General features: G+C 37.4%; 1 protein-coding gene across 1 annotated transcript; it reads left to right on the top strand.

Annotated features, from left to right (window-relative positions):
- The first annotated feature begins 825 nt into the window (after positions 1–825).
- scyl1 (SCY1-like, kinase-like 1) lies at positions 826–21,507 on the top strand. Its single transcript, XM_087282030.1, has 18 exons — positions 826–987; positions 1,752–1,892; positions 3,713–3,835; positions 3,916–4,136; positions 5,843–5,933; positions 6,069–6,224; positions 7,294–7,452; positions 10,242–10,349; positions 10,479–10,592; positions 12,167–12,322; positions 12,428–12,616; positions 13,909–13,984; positions 14,102–14,296; positions 15,171–15,283; positions 15,821–15,901; positions 18,532–18,864; positions 19,207–19,285; positions 20,731–21,507. Exons 1-18 carry the CDS (start codon positions 880–882, stop codon positions 20,853–20,855), a joined length of 2,568 nt encoding a protein of 855 aa, XP_087138156.1. The 5' UTR covers positions 826–879; the 3' UTR covers positions 20,856–21,507.
- The last annotated feature ends 2,474 nt before the right edge of the window (positions 21,508–23,981 follow it).

The raw sequence follows: 23,981 nt of genomic DNA, 5'->3' as shown, positions 1-23,981 counted from the left end.
TACAACTTCTTGGCGCATTACCGCCAACTGCTGGTTAGGAGTGCAGGTTATGATCGCACATACTATTGTGCATACAGACCAAAAACGCCCCCCCCCCCCCCCCCACCCCCAACGTTATTTGAATTGAAGATGAATCCAAATAATCTTGATGAACTCTGGGAGTCCTGCAAGAACGCTTTCTTTGCCATTCCAGATGACTGTATTGTGTAAGTGATTTGAGTCATTGCAGAGATGTATGGATGCAGTCCTTCAAGCTATATATATATATATATATATATGATTAAAACTTCTGTACAACAAGATGAAATACATTCAAAGCCAAAAAGAGCGTGTGCGCTGGATTGTAATGTAGGAATTTTCTTAAATATTAACTTTAATGTTGTATTCTGTTAAATACCCGTTTACGTCATTAAAACTGTTTGTAAAACAGAGGTATTGCTTGTGTTTCAGCAATGCATGACTTCTAAATGAAAGTGCAGCCTTGTTTAAGACCTCAGTCAGAGTTTGATATTGTGTGCATCTCAAAGACAAAAATATTACACTGTATTATTATTATTATTATTAGATAAAATGTTGAACATGAAACAGTTAAGAAACAAGAAAATGTAAAGTGAACGGCCAGAGCATCAAGTAAATATTTGAAGCATCCACACTATTACAATTAAATATATTCTAACCTAAAATAAAAGCTTGAGAAAACGTTTGAGGGATTATCTGCTCTCTATGTTACCTATAATAATAATATCAGCAAAAGGAGCAGTAGAAAAATGATGGTCACGTGACCATGTTTCGTGCATGGTCGGCGGCGGAGTCGGTGCGCCCTCTATTGGTTCGTTGTCCGTCCAACAGCAACACCGTGGGCTGGACTGACGGGGAAGGATGTGGTCCTTTTTCGCTCGGGATCCTATTAAAGACTTCAACTATGAATTATTACCCGAAAACCAAGAAAAATCAGGCATATGGACCCTTAGCCGGGGCAAGCGCAAGGTAAAATGACTTGACATACTAAAATAAAGCTAATAGTGTCGCAGCAGGCCGCTAAAGCCTCGGGCTAAAGTGCAGCTACATCCCGCTTAGCATCCCGCATCAGCGTGTGAACATAAAAGCCAAACGAGCAGCTTTAAAACACCCACGATTTGTAAAAAGGTTATATGTTTTAATATCCACGTATCACTACCTTCTGGGGCGTATTAGTTTGATAATGAAATTATTTATTACAGAAAATTAGATGTGTCATCCTTTCACCAGAGTACGTAACATTGCTGTGGCCACGTCAACAGAAAGCTGGTCACATCAAACTGCTGAATAATATTTACGTGACAGTCATATGTTTTCAGTTGTTTCTTTGTTTTCTGGTATTTGTTATCGATTGTTACATTGGTATTGCTCGTTTAATTATGTTTAATGGCAGAGGAAAGCGGCAGTGTTATTATTAGTGATTACTGTACACGTGTCCTGACAGGCCATATATTAATAACTGTACCCGATCATCATCATTTCATCTATCATATTAGCAACTGCATCTGATGGCATTTTACTAAACGTACCGATGCATCAGTAACTATAGATCATCTAATTAACAGAAGAGTGGCAGATCAGTAGAAAGGGATGTACATTGCAGACTTTATCAGTGTTTTTAAAGAATAGTAAACATATTCAGGACATTCTGGTTGTGCAGGTTTTTCTAAATTGCATTTTTCTTTTCAGATGAGTTGTATATCAACCTAATCTGTACCTTCCTTTTATTCCAGTCGACCGGTGAACCCGTGTCAGTCTTTGTGTATGAGGTTTCTCAAGGAACGGAAGAGCAGACACAGCTGGCTAAAGCAGCTTTCAAGCGCACAAAAACCCTCAGACATCCCAACATCCTGTCGTATGTAGATGGGCTGGAGGTAAGGATGTAATGTTGATTAAATTCACCTGTTTATCGGTGTAATGGTGAATCATATGGAGATTGTTCTCTTGAAACAATGTCTCACTCCTGATTATTCAGGTCCTTGTCAATAATAAATGGCTATTCTGAAATATTCTGCAATCCAAGAATAGAAAAAGAATAAATATTGGTCATTTTAGGGCCATTATAGTGCATAATCCTGTACACACACACACAGTAACTGAACTGACTCCTAAAAATCTATGGTGGTGACATCTAGTTTTTGGCGAGGCAGTGGCACAATAGGTAGTGCTGTCGCCTCACAGCAAGAAGGTCGCTGATTCGAACCTCGGCTCAGTTGGTGTTTCTGTGTGGAGTTTGCATGTTCTCCCTGCCTTCGTGTGGGTTTCCTCTGGGTGCTCCGGTTTCCCCCACAGTCCAAAGACATGCGGTACAGGTGAATTGGGTAGGCTAAATTGTCCATAGTGTATGAGTGTGGGTGTGGATGTTTCCCAGAGATGGGTTGCGGCTGGAAGGGCATCCGCTGCATAAAAACATGGTGAATAAGTTGGCGGTTCATTCTGCTGTGGCGACCCTGGATTAATAAAGGCACTTAGCCGACAAGAAAATGAATGAATGAATGACATCTAGTTTTTAATAACATTCATTCATTTTCCTTTGACTTCCCTTTATTCATTTTGCCACAGCCAAATGAACCCCCAACTTATCCATTATATGTTTTACACAGCGGATGCCCTTCCAACTGCAACCTAGTACTGGGAAGCATCCATACACGCTCATTCACACAAATACACTATGGGCAATTTAGCTTACCCAATTCACCTATAGCGCATGTGTTTGGACTGTTGGGGAAACCGAAGCACCTGGAGGAAACCCACACCAACATGGAGAGAACATGCAAACTCCACACAGAAATGCTAACTTACCCAGCTGGAACTCAAACCAGCGACCTTCTTGCTGTGAGGCGACAACCACTGAGCCACCGTGTAACCTTAATGATGTTATGTAAATATTTTTTATAGATTTTGTGGTATATATTGTGATTGGTATTTGCACCTTTAGTAACTCCATAAACTGGAAGTCTTTCTGAGCACAAGCAAAAAACCAAAAGGACATGTTTATGCCAGTGGCCTGTATTTGCTGTCATACAATGACTTCAGTAGGGAGCAAAGTTATTTGATCATTAAGGCTGAATGAAAGTATAGTTCCTACTAGAAAGAAGCAAGTCATTTTCCATCTGTGTAAGTAGTACACAACGTAACTACAGAAGAGTCAAACTTTAATTAGGAAAACTATTGAAACTCTTTGAGTCATTTTTGATGAAGATGTTAGTGGTCAAATCTGATTTGATGATCTATGCTGAGCTAAGCTAAAAGGGCTGCAGCCAGAACCGGGAATAGCTGAATGGATAAAAAAATTGTAACATTCACTGATTAAACTCGAGGGCTGTTATATAGTTAGCCTTTTTTTTAAACTGAAGTGTCATTGGCCACCAAACTTGTTCCTGGAGGGCCGGTGTCCTGTAGATTTTAGCTCCAACCCTAATCAAACACACCTGAACAAGCTAATCAAGGTCTTACTAGGTATACTTAAATCCAGGCAGGTGTGTAAAGGCAAGTTGGAGCTAAACCCTGCAGGGACACCAGCCCTACAGGACCGAGATTGGTGACCCCTGCTTTATATGTTCATGAGTGACATGACCTGTTCTTAAAGTGTGTACATGGCTTATGTTAGCAGGAGGTTTTACACAAAATTAAATGATAATTATCAACGATGCATTTTTAATTAATTCAACTGTGTTTTCCTGTTTGACATCAGACTGAGAAAAGCTTGTACATCGTCACAGAGCCGGTGACCCCGCTGGCTGCACACCTGAAGCTCCAGGCGGAGAAGGGTGGTGCGAGTGATTTAGAGGTGTCATGGGGCCTTCATCAGATTGTGGTAAGTTGTGAAGTAACCATGAAGTCTGAAATTATTAATTTGTCCGTCATTAATTATTAGAAAATGCATTTTTCTATCAGAAAGCGCTAAGCTTCTTGGTGAACGACTGCCATCTCAACCATAACAACTTGGGTATGTGGGCTGTCTTTGTGGACCGTGCTGGGGAATGGAAGCTTGGAGGGCTGGATCATGTGACCTCGGAGCAGGGAGACTCCATAACATTACCACCACCTAAAGTCATCAACCCTGACCTGGAGAGATATGACCCTCCAGAGAGCCCCAACAGTGGTGGAGAAAAATGGTAACTTTGTTCTTGGGGTTATGAATTTAGAAACCTGTTAGTTGGACCTCTTAAAAAAAAAAAAAAAAAAAAAAAAAATTATATATATATATATATATATATATATATATATATATATATATATATATATATATATATATATATATATCACACCCCTGCACTGCCCTGCTCGTCACTTTCTTCTACAACTCCCCAACCCTCTTCACTTTCGACCGAGACCCTGTCCGCTACACCCCCAATCCCCCCCAATCTTCACTTCCGTCTGTGACACCTCTCTCTCCTCTGATAACATGCTGGATCCGTTACCCTGATCTGTTCCGGGACCTCACAATTTACAAATTAAGCACTGACTTATTGGAATAATATTTTTACACAATATCATACAGCCTTAGACTACATGCTTTTATATAAAGCCAAGAAAGTCGTTTTTTTATTACTCTTAAGCTTTTTGCACATTGACAGTAAAAAGCAATTAATACATATAATTAGAGATGAACGATATACCGGCATCCATATCGTTATTGGTCGAAAAATGCTATTTTTAATATCAACATTATCGATCCGATGTCTAAATTAGGCTGATATCTTTAAGGTGATGAATTACGTAATTGTACAGAACTGCCTGCCTCGCACATGCGTGGCCGGAACTTGTTCAGACTTCTCCAGGGCACAATAATGGATCTCTCATCACATTGTTTATTCCTTCAAAGTCCTTCCTTTCTTCATGTGGTATTGCTGTGCGTTAATAACTCAGTAAGTAACCATGTTCCTTAACATATGTATGATTAAGTGCCATTGTGTATTTTGCTTTAAAATCGGCTCAGGAAAAATATTACATGTGTACACGTGCTTAACAACTAGTTGGGTTGTTTGTAATCTAATATGATTATTTGTTATTATCAACACGTTGCTTGCCATGTGTTGTTGATGTAATATTATATTCAGTTTGACCTGAATTTTCATATTGATTGATCTGACAGCCTTCACAGGGGGGAGAGGGGTTCTCAACTCGCCACAGATTCTCTTTATATTATGCACTGTGTTTGTCTGCGCCCACAGTTGAGGGACAGTTGAGCGGTTTATCATAAACTTTTCCTCCTTTTTCCGACACCACATATTTGTACACATGTACATCACTGTAACATGTTTTTTTCAAGAACATTTGAGCTGGTTTCAGTCCTTAGCTCTTTCATTTTCATTTTATTTAAAATATATTTACTTGTTAACTAAATCCCATTTTGTTATTTAACCTATTATTTTTATGCAACAGTTAAGTTGCATGTTAATTTGCATTGAAGAAAAGGAAATAATTATTTTTTGCATTCTGATGTATGTCAAATCGTGAATATAGGTCTATGTAATCACCTTGCAATTTAGAAATTTTAGCTTTTCTGCTTTGAGCATACACTATTCAGTTCATAGGAGCAGTTCAATCTTTTATGAAGTTTGCTGTATAAAAATAGAACATTTTGAAATGTTTTTAATTATCGGCCCATACATATCGGCTGTTTGCCTCCAAGTTTGAAGAGTTACCGGTTATCGATATCGGCTAAAAAATCCATATCGGTGTATCCTTACATGTAATCTTTGTAAATTCCAGCTCAACCATTCACTGTAGAATTTTTATTGACCTTCACATAAAACTGAGAATGTTCAGGGAAATGCATATTTAATCAGTTTGAGCTCATTGTTGTGTATGATCTCAGGACAGGAGATGTGTGGCGTCTCGGTTGTCTCATTTGGGAAGTATTTAATGGATCTTTACCACGTGCCTCCTCGTTACGATCTCTAGGCAAGGTAACCGACCATTTTTCTTGGCATTAATTAGATGTACAATGAAAGCTTTCTTTCTTAGTTTCTTTTATGACATGCACAATAAAGTCTGTTTATCGTGAGAGTCTTTTAACACACTTGTTTATTTCTGGCTTACAGATTCCAAAGCAGTTGGTGCCGCATTACTGTGAGTTAGTGGGAGCAAACCCAAAGATTCGTCCCAACCCTGCCCGCTTCTTACTGAACTGCAGATCTCCTGGTGGATTCATGAACAACAGCTTTGTGGAGAGCTGCCTGTTTCTGGAAGAGATACAGGTATTTGTGGATTGATTTTACGCTGACTCTTTGTTGTGTTGTGTTATGCTACAGTTCAGAGGTTTGGGTATTGGTAAGATTTTTTTCAAAGCTGCATTTTTAGTATCATTACTTCAGTATTCACAGTGCTTAACCTTTTAGATGTACTGATTTGGTGCTCAATAAAGATTTCTCTTTGTTATTACTAAAGCAAAATTTATTTTTTGCTTAAATTTAGAGAAACAATACTTTTTAATAGATTCTTTGATAAAAAGAAAGATCAAAAGCACAGCAATTATTTGAAATTTATATGTATTTTGTAGCATAATGAACATCTCTACATTAACGAGCAAAAGTCAGTCCAAGGCATTCGAAAAATGTGGAGAAAATATTAAAAAGACATTATTGACATGGCTATTTATTAAAACTGCGGCAACACATTTCGTCAAACACTTGCTTTCATCTTTTTAATATTTTTTCCACATTTTTTGAGTACCTTGGATTGACTTTTGCCCTTTATCCTGACGAATTCCTCACCCTAAATGCATTGACACATTATTTAAGTTACTCCTAATCACTTTTTGTTTGTTTTTGGATCCCTACATTAACAATTGATTAATCTATTGCATCCCTGCTGATTCATAAAATTGTTAACAGTGTTGCTAGATTGAGCAGTTTCCCGCCCAGTTGGGTGGTTTTGAATTTGATTGTAAAAAATTACTTAGGTGGGTAGTGAAAATTTGGGCGGTTTTGCAACGCCGTGCCCGCCAGCCCTGGGCTTCACTTATAAACCTGTTATGATCTCCCAAAGTGATGCCATACCCCCGTTCTTCCCCACTCCTCAACTTAAAAACAGGTTATAATAGTCTCCAGATTTTTGGGTGGTTGTTTTTGGTTTTTAGCGAGTTTTAAATGAAATCACTCAGCTACATCTGGCAAAACTAGTTGTTAATTCAGTTTAAAAAATTGAAAAAAACTGAGAACGGAATAATTGAGGTATTATCATAATACTTTAAAAGTGTCAAAGCTGGTATTTCTAAGTTATTTTATATTTGGCTATATGAGTCACTTGTTTGTTTGTGTGTTGTAGATTAAAGAGCCTGCAGAGAAGCAGCAGTTTTTCCAGGACCTGAGTGAGAATCTCGACTCGTTTCCCGAGGACTTCTGCAAACATAAAGTGCTTCCTCAGCTGCTTACAGCTTTTGAGTTTGGCAATGCTGGTGCTGTCGTCCTCACACCACTGTTTAAGGTGATGCACTTTTTTTGTATTGCTTTGCATTAACACTTAAGGCTAATTTTTACTTCAGTGTCTTGTGATCTCTTTACCCCACAGCACATACCTTGCACTTAGCGATTGTGAGCATTTATACTTCTGCATTCTGTGTGTGCTGCTCTGGCAATAACACTTCCCTAGGGCTAGTAGGCAGTGGAGTTTCTGTGTGTTGACTTTATTTGACGGAATTTGGAATTTGCAATGCAAATGTGCGCAATGCTACTGTTGCAGAAGATCAAATTTACACTCTTTCAATGAAGAAAGAGGTGGGAACCACCAAACATTCAATAACTTTTATCATAAAAAAATAAACAAAAAAGTGTTGCTGCTTTGGCCCTGCTCACACTTGTCACCAATACCAAGTTGACCAATCATAGATTTTGTATTCTCAGTCTTTGCGACCTGTAGTTAAAATTTTTGAGAGGTTTGCATCGTGGTCTGTGTTATTGTATAGCAAAGGTTGCGCGAATGTGCTATGTCCGACTGCATGTACTCGAATTGGCCTTAACCTAGAGCTGGGCGATCTTGCAAAAAAAAAAAAAAATCATGATATTGTTTCATGTCATTCGATATTGAGAATTATTGAATATTGTTTAACAAATACATTTAGAAATATTAGGATTTTTTGTTATTTAACCACTTTATTTTAATTTACCAACATTCATTCATTTTCTTTTCGGTTTAGTCCCTTTATTAATCTGGGGTGGCCACAGCGGAATGAACCGCCAACTTATCCAGCATATGTTTTACGCAGCGGATGCCCTTCCAGCTGCAACCCATCACAATGAAATTTACCAACATTACTAAGGCAAATAGTTTTTATAGTCAAAAACAGATTATCTCATCTCTTTATTATAAAATAAACACAAGTGTTAAAGAGACTCTTAAACTTGTTAAATAAAATGTTAAAAGGTGTGTGCAATGGTAAACGTAGATCAAGATTTGTAATGTGTGAATAATAATGATACAGTAAACCTTAAACTCTGTAAACAAAACAAATTATGATAATCAAATCAAATCTCTCAAAAATTTTAACTAAAGGAACCAGCCATCATTGCTCAAATACTGCAACACAAATTGTGAAGTTGGATGACTACATTTCCCCCAATGCTAAAAATCTTTCAGACGGGAAGCTAGTGGCTAGGATGCACAAGAAAAGAAACCAAAAAGCCACTCTGGCGATATTCTAACTCTGTGTTCACACCAAACATGGAACGCGCGGATAAATGACGCTATCCGCGTGTAAATAGACACATAAACATTTGAGTTTACTCGCTTCATTCGCACGTCAAAATCTACTTCATTCGTGTTTCAAAGTCACTTTAGAACAGACATGGCCCATTCAATTCATGGGCCAGGCTTCTGTCTGCCCGGGGACTGTAGCTTTGTTGCTAAATGGCTAACAAGTATTTTATTGAGAGAATAACTGTGTTTATGTGCTTTATAAAGGCTGATGTGAACGCAGCATACATCTCCTCACTGCTGCTATATGGCACTTATATTCACAAGTGTTGTTATTCTGACCTGAAGTGTAAAGCGAGAGCGCGTTGTTTCCTTTACCATTTTCTATGGCGTCTCTCATAATTAGGCGACCATCAACTGTTTTCTCGGGGGTTGACAAATGGAGAAATCATAGCTGCCGCTCTGATGCAAGTTTCAGGAGAAAAGTACAGAGCACTGCAGTTTTAGGGTGCGCTGTGTTTGTCTGAGGTAATTAGTCTGCCGTTATTACTAAAATGTGTATATTCCATACAAAGTGTGGGACAGATTGGTTAGTTCTACTTGCATGAATCGTGGTGCGCTCGTGCAATTTGGAAAAATGTAGATGTTTTTTTACTAGGTGTACCTGGAAAATGCGCGAGCGTCACGTGCACTGTTTGCACACCATCGTGCAAGTCGTGTGCCTCCATTGGAAATTACAAGCTTACCTCCTAAGCTTATTGGAATTTTTTCCAACTTTTTTAAAATCGTTATGTTACGCTCCCACTTAAATCTAGAGGCAAAACACACCTAGGAACGAACAAATGAAAGAAGAGGGGAGAGGACCGCTTCCAGACCCAGAATCAACAGTCAACACCTTCATAATATTCTGATCACCATCAGGCAACCATTGTTTTATTGTGTGATCAAATAGAATAATGTATCTATTTTAAAGAAACAATACAAAACAAAAATAATACCTCAGGATATAAGGGTCCAAAATAACAAACAAAACAACCAATAACTAATTTAAGACAAACTAACTTACCTAACAAATTAAACATTCCCAAAAGAAAGAAAATACATATTACTTCCCTTTCTCCCTGCCTACCCACCAAAACAGGAGAAAAAGGTTTTAAAATAACAAAAGACACTCCACACCTTACTCATACCAGCAACTTAGTTCACATTATAAACATGAAACCACTAGAAGTCAGAAGCCCCAGGTATCTGGGACTGGAGCAGCTCAAGTGGGACATGTCGTCTCCCCTCTCCCTTGCCTTCTGGTCGGTTGCAGCCAGTCTTTATAGCTCAGTTGATTAGCTGCGCAAATTAGACTCAGGTGGCATCAATCTGTAAACAAAAGAAATCAGGAAACAGAAAACTGCAATATATAGAAACAAAAATAAAACAGTCACAGGACATAACAGTTATTGAAAATGGTTTCCGGTCAATAAATACCGATACCCAACCCTGCCCCTTACTCATGTTGTACTTTATTCATAACACCTCAGTTGATCAACAGCGGGTTGCTTTAATAAAATTCTGATATTTCTGTGTGTTAGGTAGGGAAGTATCTGTCAGCTGAGGAGTACCAGCAGAAAATCATCCCAGTCATAGTAAAGATGTTCTCCTCTACTGACCGTGCCATGAGGATACGACTGCTGCAGCAGGTATACACCAATTCACTCCTTTAACTGTTTTTTATAATGTATTTGTTGAGATTTAATCATTCAAAAATCTCTCTCAAACACTTCTCAGTTTTCAATGTATTCTTATTTATTTGTCTCTGATTTGGTCAGATGGAGCAGTTTATTCAGTATTTGAATGAAGCAGCAGTTAACTCACAGATTTTTCCACACGTGGTTCACGGTTTCACAGACACCAACCCTGCTATCCGAGAGCAGACTGTAAAGGTATTTAAATGCTTCATAATCTCCCCATTCTGGTGTTTTACTAGGCCTGTCACAATAATTAAAATATCGACTTATCGCACAACACATGGACATGACCTCAATCATATTTGGTGATGCAATACATATTGCCCATACATGAAAACCAATTCTAGCAACATTTTAGCTGATTGTGCAACATCTCTATCGGAGGTGTCAGTGTGGTTAAAAAGACACAAAATCTTTATAGTATATTTTCATGTGGGTTCCTGACAACTCAAAAAAGATCTGGTAGCAGATGTCGCAGCTTCTGTTTCTTTTTACTAGAGCTGCACGATTCTGGCTAAAATGAGAATCGCAATTTTTTTTTTGCTTAAAATAAAGACCTCGATTTTCTCACAATTCTGTTGATGTAAAATAAAGGTATGGTAAAAACAGGCATATGGCACAACATCGATAATAATATGTGTAGGTCTACTGGTTTCTATAAATAATTCTATTCTACTTATAATAATTCTGATGTTGAATTATTATGTTTGAGATATATGCTTGCAATCTGTCATATTAGACAATTTTATTCACTGGTAAAATCAGACATTTGCAATTATCAGATTATATTCAACAATATATAGGCTAGAGTACTTATACTAACATTGTAAACATTTATTTTCAATGGCAACTGTGTGTTCACTATGAAAGAAAAAACATATCAAACGCTTGTCGTAATCATAACTCTAAAATGCGATATGATCATTTAAATGAAGTGCACACTTTCGGTGTGCTTGTTTATACTTTGCGCGTGGCTCCCAAACGATCACTCTGTGCCACAAACTGAATATTATTTGCAACTGTATTACCTGTTACTAGCAACATATGCAGGTTTTGTTCACTAAAGTAGACAGCGCCCTCTCTGTGATAACAGCTCACGGTCAGCAGCTCATGTCATGTGTGATTTCCCGATCGCGAAAACATCGTTATATTAAGACAAAAATGACATTTTTTGGCGAATTATACCTTATAAATACAGTATGTGACTCATTCAACATCATTTGGAGGTGTCAATGTCACTGAGCAACGTGTGTGAAACAATGAAAAGACTCGTGCAACCGCCTTTTCTTCTCTCCTGAACTTGAAAATATGATTGACAAAATTGTAGAAATGCTGGATTAAGATCGTCTAGGGGGTCGAATCGAGATTGCGATCTTTTAACTATTAATTGTGCAGCTCTACTTTTTACCTTGCAATTTTTTGTTATCATTTATTATTATTTAAGAATAAAATATTATTTGTTTTTTGGAAGAGTGTACTTGCATTGTGATTATATTATATTGTCATTCTGGCATTATATAATTGCATAAAATGGTCTTAAAATGACAATAATATAATTTACCGCAATATATTTTGGTGCAATTATATCTTACAGCAAAATATAGATGTTCTGACAGGTCTAGTTTTAACACTTAATCATTGTTACTGATAGTGGTGTGTATTAACATATATACCTTTAGTAATTTGCGTTTAAGTTCATAAACATTCTTTGGAATCGAACCCATGACTTTCTAATGTAAATGTGTTTTTCAATTCTCTTGCACTTATAGTCCATGCTTCTGTTGGCACCTAAACTGAATGAGACCAATTTAAATCAAGAGTTGATGCGTCACTTTGCACGACTGCAAGCCCGGGATGATCAGGGCCCCATCCGCTGCAACACCACTGTTTGCCTGGGCAAAATTGCCCCCTACCTCAATGCTGGGGTAATTACTACTCTCAGTCCATAATGCACTATGTATTTATAAAACTTCTCTTCTCACAATGAGCATCTTGTGGTTGGCTTTTCCCATGCTGTTATTTGTTTTCAGATGCGCCAGCGTGTATTAATCTCAGCATTCTCGCGGGCAACTAAAGACCCATTTCCGGCCTCACGTGCAGCAGGTGTGCTGGGATTCGCAGCCACCCATCAGTACTACAGTGTAGCTGAAAGCGCCAATCGTATCCTTCCCACACTTTGCACACTGACTGTGGACCCAGACAAAAACGTCAGAGATCAGGTAACCAAAAACATGATGCAAAATTGAGACCCATTATCCATTTACCACATTTTTCAGAACACAAGTCATGTTTTTTATCATCTAAAATCATGCAACTTCGATTCTGTAAAGATTTGCGTGATGCATTTAACATCAAGCAAGCAAAATATTTGGATTGATGCTATTTGAGTGATGCTTAAGTTTTTAAAGCACATTTAATATAAGCAGATAGTTTCCGTTTCACCTTAAAATTGCTTGAACTTGGCATTTAAAATATATTTTATTTTATTTTTTTATGATTAAAATATATATTTTATATATTTTATATTTTATTTATTTTTATTATGATTCCGCTGTAATTTTTCATAGTGGTTTATTGTTTTTTCTCCTCTGAATACTGTGAAACTTACAGAAATTGTCATAGTTATGGGAAGTGAAATGAATGTTTATTATGTTGTAAATTATTATTATTTGTTTATATAGCACATTTTGTGCACAATTCAAATGGTTATTCAAAGTGCTTTTTATAAACAGGAATAAAAGAGACAAGTATGAGAAATCAAAAACAATAATAAAAATGATTAAAAACAGATTAAAATGTGTTAAAACAGGTTTTAAAGGAATGAAAAAAAAAAGAAAGACATAATAGTGCGATCTGTCGGGTGTAACACAGTGCTCATTTAGTAAAGGCACAGCTAAACAGATGTGTTTTCAGTCTTAATTTGAATCTACCTAATGTTGGAGCACATCTGATCAATTTTAGTAGCTGATTCCACCAGCGGGGTGTGTAATAGCTAAAGGCGGATTCACCCTGCTTTGACTGAACTCTTGGAATTTCTCATTTATGTGATCTTCATGATCTGAGAGATCTGTTAGGTTTGTGTTCAGTGAGCATATCTGTAATGTATTGAGGTTCTAGGTCATTTAGTAATTTTTAGACAAGTAATAATATTTTAAAATCTATTCTGGATGTAACTGGGATCCAGTGTAAAGACCTGAGGACAGGAAAGATGTGCTCTGATTTTCTGGTTCTGGTCAGAATCCTGACCGCAGCGTTCTGGATGAGCTGCAACTGTCTGACTGTCTTTTTGAGAAGGCCAGTGAGGAGTTCATTACAGTAATCCACCCTGGTGCTGATAAAAGCATGAACAAGTTTCTCTAAGTCCTCAATGAAAACAAAGCATCTAATTCTTGCAATGTTTTTAAGATGATAGTATGCTAAAAAAGGTGCTTGTATTCTGGAAAGTGTGCTGTATATTGTGTAGTTTGAGTATGTGAAACAGACAATTTCTATTGTATTTCTGGTCCTGCAGGCATTCAAAGCCATTAAAAGCTTCCTCAGTAAACTAGAAACAGTTTCAGAAGACCCTTCAAAACTAACGGAAATAGGTATGACTTTTGTAAAAGTGTGTTACACTCAAAAATGAACCACTTAGGGTATCCAAAATGTTGATCATTATATAATTATTGATCATTACAATATAATTATATATGGTTTAAATGCAGAGAAGGATGTTACGGCGGCTGGACAGACAGGAGGGTCGGCTGCTACATGGGCAGGATGGGCGGTAACGGGTGTTTCATCTCTTACCTCTAAACTCATCCGAAACGCTCCGGCTGGTTCGGAGGCACCATCTGCTGAAAACACGTCCAGCCCACAACCTGCTGCCGGATCAGTTAACACAAACACTGCAGACAAAGGTGAGTAACAAGGCAGTGTTAGGGCCAATAAGTCATATCTTACTTTACCTGACTTCCAGCAAGTCATGGAATTTATTGAATTTTTGAAGTTCTATTCCAGACATTGGAAGTCAGAGAATTTGTATGTATTTTTTGTCCATGTCATCGCATATCAGAGATTTCTGTTTGTTGCTTTAAATTTGAGCTTTCACTTATCAAAATGTAATTTTTCTATAAAACTTTTTTTTTTTCAATGCATGTGGATGGTCAGGCTATTTTTCAGTTTTATTTTATTAATTTCATGCTCAACCAGAAGTCAGAAGCAGTCACCAGACTAAACCTTTTAATTAAGGCTAAGATGTCAGGATGATATACATTTTAGGAGCTTTGGCTTCAGAAGGACCACCTCAAAAACTGGGTGATAAAAATTAGACAGCTACTATCGAGCTATCAAATATGGGAGAGGGAGCACTGCAAAATCTGATGTAAATTATCCATTGTTGTTCTCATAGTGGCTATTATAATTTTCTAAATTTATCTTCAAGCTAACATAATTTTAATATTATGCAAAGCACAACAGCTGCCAGTTTTTCTATTTATTATAGATCAGGGAGCTTTTTAGTTCATGGCAGTCAATAAGAAATCATGGAGTTTTACATTTGGCTTTGAGTGGGAACCCTGACCTGCCAATTTCTGATGTCTTTAGAAAGTGTAAATCTGTTTTAATAGATTGACCAAATTGATTTCATTTACATGTTTTTGTTGCTTGGATTACTTCTGTGCTCATTTGTGAGTGGCTTCTGATTAAAGCATATGCCTAATGATTAAGTGTAAATGTAGATTAGGTTTATGAGCCATTCCCAATACAAACTAGAGAAAGTATTTTTGTTTTTAGCTGAAGAAATGAAGACACAAACTTCCAGTGGGATCAAATCGGAAACCTCGAATGAGGAAACAGGGGATACAGATGGAGACCGATGGGATGAGGAAGATTGGGGAAGCCTTGAGGTGACTGCTGATCATTCAAGTTATCCAAAAATGGTAAAGTCTAGATCGGATATGCGGCCGGCCGGAAGTGCGATATGCACATTAATAAAGCAGGATTTTTTAATGACACTGTATAACAATAATTAATATTTACAGTACTTATAATATTACAGTACTGTGATGGTTGGGTTGGGGGTAGGCGTTAAAAAATACATTTTATTGGGTAATTTAATAGATAACATAACTAATACTCGGTACAACAACTGTTTTTACATTACTGTGACAGTTGGGTTTAGGGTTGGGGTGGGGGTAGACGTTAATAAAATACAACAAATATGAAATTTAATAAATAATAGAAATATTTATGGTTAACTTCCGGCTGCAAATGTATCCGCTCTAGCAACAACCTCCAAAAATCTTTAGTCTTTTGTTTAAATACTTGACTTTTTGTGGGACTAAAAGTTATATATGAATATAATAAGTTATATATTATGTTATTTAGCTTAAACATGATTTACAGAGTAATTTGAATAATTGCCTGTGTCTGTTTTTCCACAGGACCCAGAGAAAGTGCAAACAGATCCAGATGACTGGCAGTCTAACTGGTCGTCAGTGTCTTCAACACAGAAGAAAAGCAATGTAGGCGATTTCCATTAGTATGGCTTATTTAATACAAGGGTATCATTATCCCGATTTGATTAGTGCTATGTCTTATGTAAATATTTAAGACCCATATTCTCTATCCTTAACTATAATTACTGAAATAAAAACACAAAACAGTCATAGTCAACATTAGAGCTTCTCTCTTAATATGTAAATGATCTATTCTTAAATTTGCATGCATTGCAATATAACACCAATAAATGTAAAAGAAAAGATGTTTATTTATATCTCTCTTCACAAATGATTTTATTAGGCTTTTCTTGAGGTCACTTCATTTTGAAATTTATTTTTTTAAAATCTTTTTCTCAGTGAATATAGGCAATGTATTTTGATGAATTTAAACAAAACATCTGTTTAATAAATCAATTTATTAAAATAATATTTTAGTCACCAAACATATTGAGAAATTGAAAAATAATACAAGTAAATTCAAGCAAAATATTGCAAAAATAAATATGACTAACAAAATTTCAACTAAATTAAAAAAAATTTTGCTTCTTGACTTTTTTTTCTTTTTTTTTTTAAATTTGTATTCATTGTTTTTCTATAACATATACATTTGGCTGTACTAGTTTTTAGACCATTATCGTAAGTTATTTTGTTACTTCAGATTTGGTTTCAGTACTGACTAATCTAATGTATAAGCACAAATATAATATTGCATAGCTTCCTATTAAAATATGAATTTAAAAGAGAGATTTGTGAGGGGTGTACTTGTATATGCTGAGCACTGTATACACACACGCACACACAAACACATAAATTTTTTTCTCTATTTCTGTGTATATAATTATATGTTTAAATATATTGTATAAAATATTTGTTCATAGTTGTATTATATATAAATATGTAAATATATTTGAGTATTTTTGTATTTCATGTACAGTATGTGTGTTTTTACTCGTATACACATAAATATACACAGCATACCTAAATATGTTATGTAAATACACATTTTTGTCTAGGATGTGATTAACCATTTGACAACATTAGTATTTAGGTAAAATATATAAACACGTTTATGTAAGTAAAATGTAAATAGATCGAATCACAGGCTCAACAATCTGCTGAAATTGGTGCAGTCAAATTTTGTGAACCTACTGCCTCATTTTAGACAGTTCAGTATTGCTTCGTTATTTATTTCTTTTGAGAAAGAGGGAGACATTAACTACGCCTCCATCCACTTATTTCGGATATGCGCATAAAATAATGGTTGATGGACATGCCAAGATGCGCATCAATTTTGAAAATGCGCAAAAATCATATACGCATAACTCAGTGGGATAAAGTTTTATTCTATAAGAAAAGATGTGCATAAACTAGGATGGAAACACTTTAACTGAACAAATTCCAGTATGCGCATTAAAAAGTCATGTGATTTATTTTTATTTTTTTAAGCAGATCATGTGATGATAAAAAGGTGTGTGAATGGATAAACCAGCAGACTGAGCACATAGTAAAACATCTGAAATGTTGTTTTGGTCATTCTAAAACGTCTTAACCATTTCAGTATTAAGTCCCGTGCACACCAAGACGTTTTTTTGCTCGCGTTTTCCGTCAACGTTTAACGCCTCATGACTAAATAAATGGCATCAATGTGATCGTGCACACCAACGCGCAAAACGCCAGGCGCAAAAGCGGCATTTTAAAAAAAACGCCTCATGCTCGTTTTTCCGTTTTGACGCATGGCGTCAAAACCTTCTCCACCAATCAGGTTGGCACTTTTGTTCACGTGCACGGAGCTGCTGAAGTTACCTTAAACAGCACTTGGAGGCGCTCAAGCGCAAAACTGTCAATGCGAGCGCACATCGAAGATGCCCAGAGACGATATGAATGTGGAGCTGTTTATTGCGCTGTGAACAGTAATAATTTCTTCATCAATAGAGCTGGAGCTGCTACTTGAACCATTCATGCTTGTTCGAGTCACCAGTAACTTAAACAACAAGCATGTGAACTTCTTCTCTTCCTCTTCTTCTGTGTTATAAGCGGGTGTCAGAAGCTTATAGTTGTGCAGCGCCATATAACGTCAAAAGAGTGATTTAGCATACTCTTCTGCTTGGCGCCAGTGAAAAGCGCTTGGGTTTGAACGCTGAAAAACGTCTCGTAAAACGCTGACGATAAATCAAACTCAAAACGTTCCAGTGTGTAGGAGCCTTTAGTGTTATTATATTATTAATCACCTCCAGAACTGTCAAAGAGTGCCTGTGCTCTGCGTCTCACACCTTCAAACACCACCACGCATTCATTGCGTATCAGCATCGTCTTCTGAGGCGTAAGTAATTTATTAAATACAGAAAAGATTCACGCAGCTTCTCCTACTACAGCAAACCCAGCGTCAGTCAATCTGGAATTGACGATTTTGTTTTCTTTGACTCGTTGGATTGAAACGGTGCTTTATTCAGACGTCGTGCGATATGTCAGTTTGCGCATAAAGTTTGCATTCTTGGATAGAAACATAGCTAGTAACTCATTTCACTTTATCATGCACTTTTACAACCTTTTACATTCACACATCACTTTATCATACACCACATGAAATGTAATATCCCTAAGAGCACGAATGGGCGCAGTAATAGAGCTGATATCCTCATCTGATCTTCCTACAGGTAGGCCGAAAGTCCTCAGAGGCGGTGAAGAAGCAGAGTTCTGACTGGAGCTCTGGCTGGGATGCAGACGACAGCTGGTCCAATGAGAAAGATGCAGATGGTCAGGGTCAAAGTTCACCTGCTGATGAGGGCTGGGGAAACGACTGGGATGAAGACGGGACTCTGGCCGAGAGTTTCGCACCAACACCTCGAATTAAATCATCAGCCGCTACAAAGAGTGCCAGCTCTGCACAGGATGGGGTTCGACTGGCCAGCGATTACAACTGGGACGGAATGGAAGGAAAGTCCACAACATCTGATCTGCTGTCCAGTGTGTCTCAGCGAAGTGCTACGGTAAGCCTATGCTAATGGGGTATATGAACATGGACTTTCATTTTCAGTCAGCCAGCCCAAACACTTCTGGTGAACTGTCACTGTTGAAAAAAACGAAGTTGATGTGGGTCATTTTCAGAGTCGCTGTTACTCCCCGAAAACACTGATGTCATGTGAAAAAGTCACTGCTAGTTATTAGATTTCATCTTAACAATATCACCATCAACAAAACCATCTTTAGGATGTGATAATAGGTCTCATAGGTTTTGTATTTTTAGGCATTGTTGTTCATTTGTAGAAATGTATCTGAAATTTGTGTGTGTGTGTGTGCGTGCGTGCGTGTGTGTGCGTTTTTGTCCACAGAAGTCTGACGGCTGGGACGCAGACAGTGCAGGAGACTGGGGAACAGAAGACAACTGGGAGTCACTGGATGGAGAGCAAGGTCAGAGACGTCATTTCACTTTCTTACATCATTATACATTTAAATAAGAAAAGATCACAATGCAGAGACATACTGAAATGGAAAAACACAACATTTATAGCGTACGTTAGTGGGATTTTTAAATGTATTATTTATCCATAGTTTGTAATATTTTATAGTAATATTTTATTTGCTTTGCACTATAAATGTGTTTTCAACATATTTTATATCACAAATTACAAGTGTTCAATAAAAGTTTGTATTTACATTAAGGCTGGGTGATGTTTTTTTCGATTAATTCGAATTTACGTTTTAAGACGATTTAATTTTATATTAAACCGAGATGTCGCAATTTTTCTTATATAAAAATATTAGATTCATTATAAATGCACCAATGCGTCTTGGTTCACTCTCTGTATGAAGCAGGTCGCACACCAGAAGCGCTGCTCGGCGAAGCGCCGCGGCATGCATTTTAGAATTCTGAACATAGGTTTCTATCAGGGTACACACACCGGCGCCGCCGACTTGCAGACGACTCAGAACGCAGTTCATATTTCAGCCGTGCCATAAAGCGCCATCTGATTAGTTTCATGTTAAATATCATGTGAATGTGCGCGTCTGTTGTGTGATACTTTAAACTGTCATGTTCGCGGCGTGTCGCGGTGCCTCTGGTGTGTGACCTGCTTCACAGCCTGTCTGGGTTTCAATCATGGTAGTGACGGACTGAACACAGACTGGACAGCCTAATTTAACCCAATGCATGAAGTTGTGGGCATGCATCGCTGAGCTGGTGCAAAAACAACAAATACAAACATTTAAGTGTTGTGTTAAATTGTGTATTTTTCTTTTGTTAATACCTTTGCATCAAACGCGCTTTGGTCCACTCTCTCACACTACTGCAGCACTGCCTGATGAGGGGATTTACATTCAGACGAATGCAACAAGTAAAATCCTACATGACTTCATGCTTTACTAAGTCACGTCTGTGTGGATTGTCAAGACATATTCCCTTATCAAGTCAATAAACTCGATCTCAACATGTATGAAGGACGTAAAAATCTGCCATGTGAAAAACCGCGCTGATCTTTTGGTTTGAACACGAGCAGAGGTGAGCAGGTGTAGCAGTGAAAATGAAAGTACCCGCCCCCATGACGTCAAATCGCGGACCTAGTTAAAACCCAGACAGGCAGTCAGGCAGCATAATACAGAGAGTTGTGCAAAGCGCATCAAATAATCGGTATTTAAAAGGGGGAAAAAAGAAAAATATAATAAATATATTATTTTGTATTAGACACACATCTGCTGAGAAAAATCTGTCAATGATGGAAAATATTCGGTTAACGCGACATCTGATATATACATATACCCCATGTTATGTCATTTTAATCATACATTATTTTGATTTTGAGGTCTAATGCAATAGGAAACAGCTGTCCAGACAACCTTGCTTTCCTTTGCTTTCTCAGGTTTAAGTAAAGCAGAACTGGCGAAGAAGAAACGAGAAGAGCGACGGAAGGAGCTGGAGGCCAAACGGGCCGAGCGCAAGGCAGCCAAGGGACCTCTAAAACTGGGCGCACGCAAACTGGACTGAGCACTGGAGGTACAGCAGATCATTGACCATGAAAAGATGGTTTTAAAGAAACATTCCGTGACGGAGGAGCCCGAACACACCATAAACTATGATATTCCTTTACCCTCCTCACAGTACGCCATTTTTTATATCACACAATATCATAGTTTACTGAGTGTGCATGAACTCACTGGTTTGAGAAGCGCTAGGAGGAGAGGGAAATAAGAATGTTATAATCGTAGATCTCTTTATATGTATGTATAATGATTAAATATGGACCGTTTACTTTCCCAAAATGTGGATTTGAGGCTCGTGATCATGGATGGGACGATGCCATTAATATTGCATGTATAAACAGATGAATATTTTCAAAACAAAGGATCCATTGGACTGAAGACGCGGCGTATTTTTCTTGGTTTGCCATACGACGGGATGTTTTTGTTTTTTCTGGTTTGTGCCTTCTCTTTCGTTCCTAGTAGGCGGTACTGCTTATGTTGTCAAATAAACAAATCAACAGAGGATTTTTTTTATTATTAAGCTAATGACAGTCAATGAGATCTGGTGCAATATTTTCAGACGGAGCGGTTCATGTACTGTATCTACAAACACACACACATGTAAAATCCAGCATCATATATGTATGATAATAAAGAGGAGAGTCTGTCTTTGTAAATGTGCTGTACTCAAGACTGTTTCTCAGATTTATTTTTCCAGCACATGGTGACAAAGGTCTCATTGAACTCGCTGAAACACCCAGTGCCGCTTTCCAAAAATACAGAACGGGAGATGTGTACGTGCCATTGTTATTTTGGCATCAAGTAAGTATTGTTTTTTTATGAATATATCTGAGGTCTCATGCAATAAAATATCTGTTGCATATTAAATATACAGCTGAAGTCAAATGTGAAATGTACATTAAGCAGAACATTTAAAACATACATACATTTTTTGTCTTTGCCATTGTTGGAAATATGAGAACCCAGGCCAGGAGACTCGTTACAAGCTGAACTCTTTATTGAGATGTGTTGGTTGTTCTGCAGTCAAGCAGCATTTTCAAAAAGTCTTAAGGCCCGTGCACACCGAGACTTTTTTTGCTCGCGTTTTCCGTCAACGTTAAACACCTTGTGACTAAATAAAGGGCGTCAATGTGATCGAGCACACCAACGTGCAAAAGAGGCGCAAAAACGTCATTTTTAAAAAACGGCTCAAGGCTCGTACACACTGGGACGCTTTTCTTCTGCGTTTATCGTCAGCGTTTTTCAAGTTGTTTTTTTCGGATTCAAACCCAAGCGATTTTCACTGGCGTCGAGCAGAAGAGTTTGCAAAATCACTTGTTAACGTTAGATGGCGCTAAACAACTTTAAGGACACTTGCTTGAAACACAGAAGAGCACAAAGTTGACACGCTTGTTGTTATGAATGGTTCAAGCAGCAGCTCTAACTCTAGTGATGAAGAAATGATTATTGTTCACCAGAGCAATAAGCAGCTCCACGTTCATATCGCCTCTGGGCATCTTGTTCAGTGTGCGCTCACATTGACAGTTTTGAGCTTGAGCGCATCCAAGTGCTGTTTACTGTAACTTCAGCAGCTCCGTGCACGTGAACAAAACACGAGCAAAAAAAAAACGAGCATGCCGCTGTTCACCTGGCGTTTTGGTGTGCATGATCACATTAGCGCTCTTTATTTAGTCACGAGGCGTTAAACGTTTACGGAAAACATGAGCAAAAAACATCTCTGTGTGCAAGGCCTTTTATGCAGTTTTTTTTTTTTTTGACGCGCCATGTCAAAACTCTTCAAACACTCATTATTTCTTAAAACAGGACAATATTTTTGCTTGCCTAGAAAATGCTTCTTGGTTTAAGAATTTTTAGATATTTGGACTAAAAATTAAACAAAAAAAACTAGGAAAGAACGCATTTTTGCAATGAAGTATGTTTTTTTTATCACATGGTATTAAAAATATAATAATAATCACAAACAGGGTTGCCAAATCCTTAGGTAGTAGTAGGAGAAGCAATTTTCGCAGTGTATATAAATAGCATACAAATCTTAATAATTTTTTCAGCCCATAAATACAACTGCCACTATTTGAAGGACACACATGTACACATTTTTCTTTCATCAAAATACTGGTTGGTAAATGTAATGTTTTTATTGCTTGCATGTAAGTCAAGTTCAGTTAAACCGTTACACTGGTGTCAAAACAAGGAAAGCAGACAAGTTATCTCTGTTCAACAGTCAAGTCGTATGTCAAAATGATCTAATTCCTTATCTTTGTCCAGTGTTTAATGTGCAAATGTTTATCTAAAGGGATGGTGGATGTGGTCGTGGAACTGCTGTGCAGTATGGTAAAAGTTCTGTTCTGTTAATATTCACCCTGTCTTTATATCTAGAGGCTGTAATTACTATGCATATTATACTTTATATATATATATATATATATATATATATATATATATATATATATATATATATATATATATATATATAATAATTTGGTGCACTTACTGTACCTAACTGTTTTTACATTGAACATTTCTGTACATGTACATTGTCACATTTCTAATTACATTGTTAAGTGATCACATTAACCCCTAAACCTTCCCATATCACCAAATCTGTTTCTAAACTTATCCGTAACATACATCAGTGTTGTTGTTTTTTTTTATCCAAGTACTTAGTAGTTAAGGCCTCTTAATATAAAATAAGAACTATTCAAAATATTAGTGATAATAATATTTGATTAATCAATTAAAAAACAAAAAATGGAACAAGCAAAGTAATCTGTATTTATATAGCGCATTTATTGTGTATGGCTATACACCCAAAGCGCTTCACAATCATGAGGGGGTCTCTCCACACCACCACCAGTGTGCAGCATCCACTTGGATGATGCATCGGCTGCCACAGGACAACGGCACCAATGTGCTCACCACACACCAGCTATAGGTGGAGTGGAGAGAGAGTAATAGAGCCAATTAGTTGGATGGGGATGATTGGGAGGCCATGATGAGTAAGGGTCGATGGAGGGAATTTTGGCCAGGACATGGGGGTTAAACCCCTACTCTTTACAAGAAGTGCCATGGGATTTTTAATGACCACACCGAGTCAGGACCTCGGTTTAACGTCTCATCCGAAAACATTGCT

The sequence above is a fragment of the Danio rerio genome, chromosome 14, assembly GCF_052040795.2.
Source record: "Danio rerio strain M-AB ecotype USA chromosome 14, GRCz13ab, whole genome shotgun sequence".
NCBI lineage: Eukaryota > Metazoa > Chordata > Actinopteri > Cypriniformes > Danionidae > Danio > Danio rerio.
The sequence above is the reverse complement of the archived record's forward strand: the minus strand, read 5'-3'. Positions and strand labels throughout refer to the sequence as shown.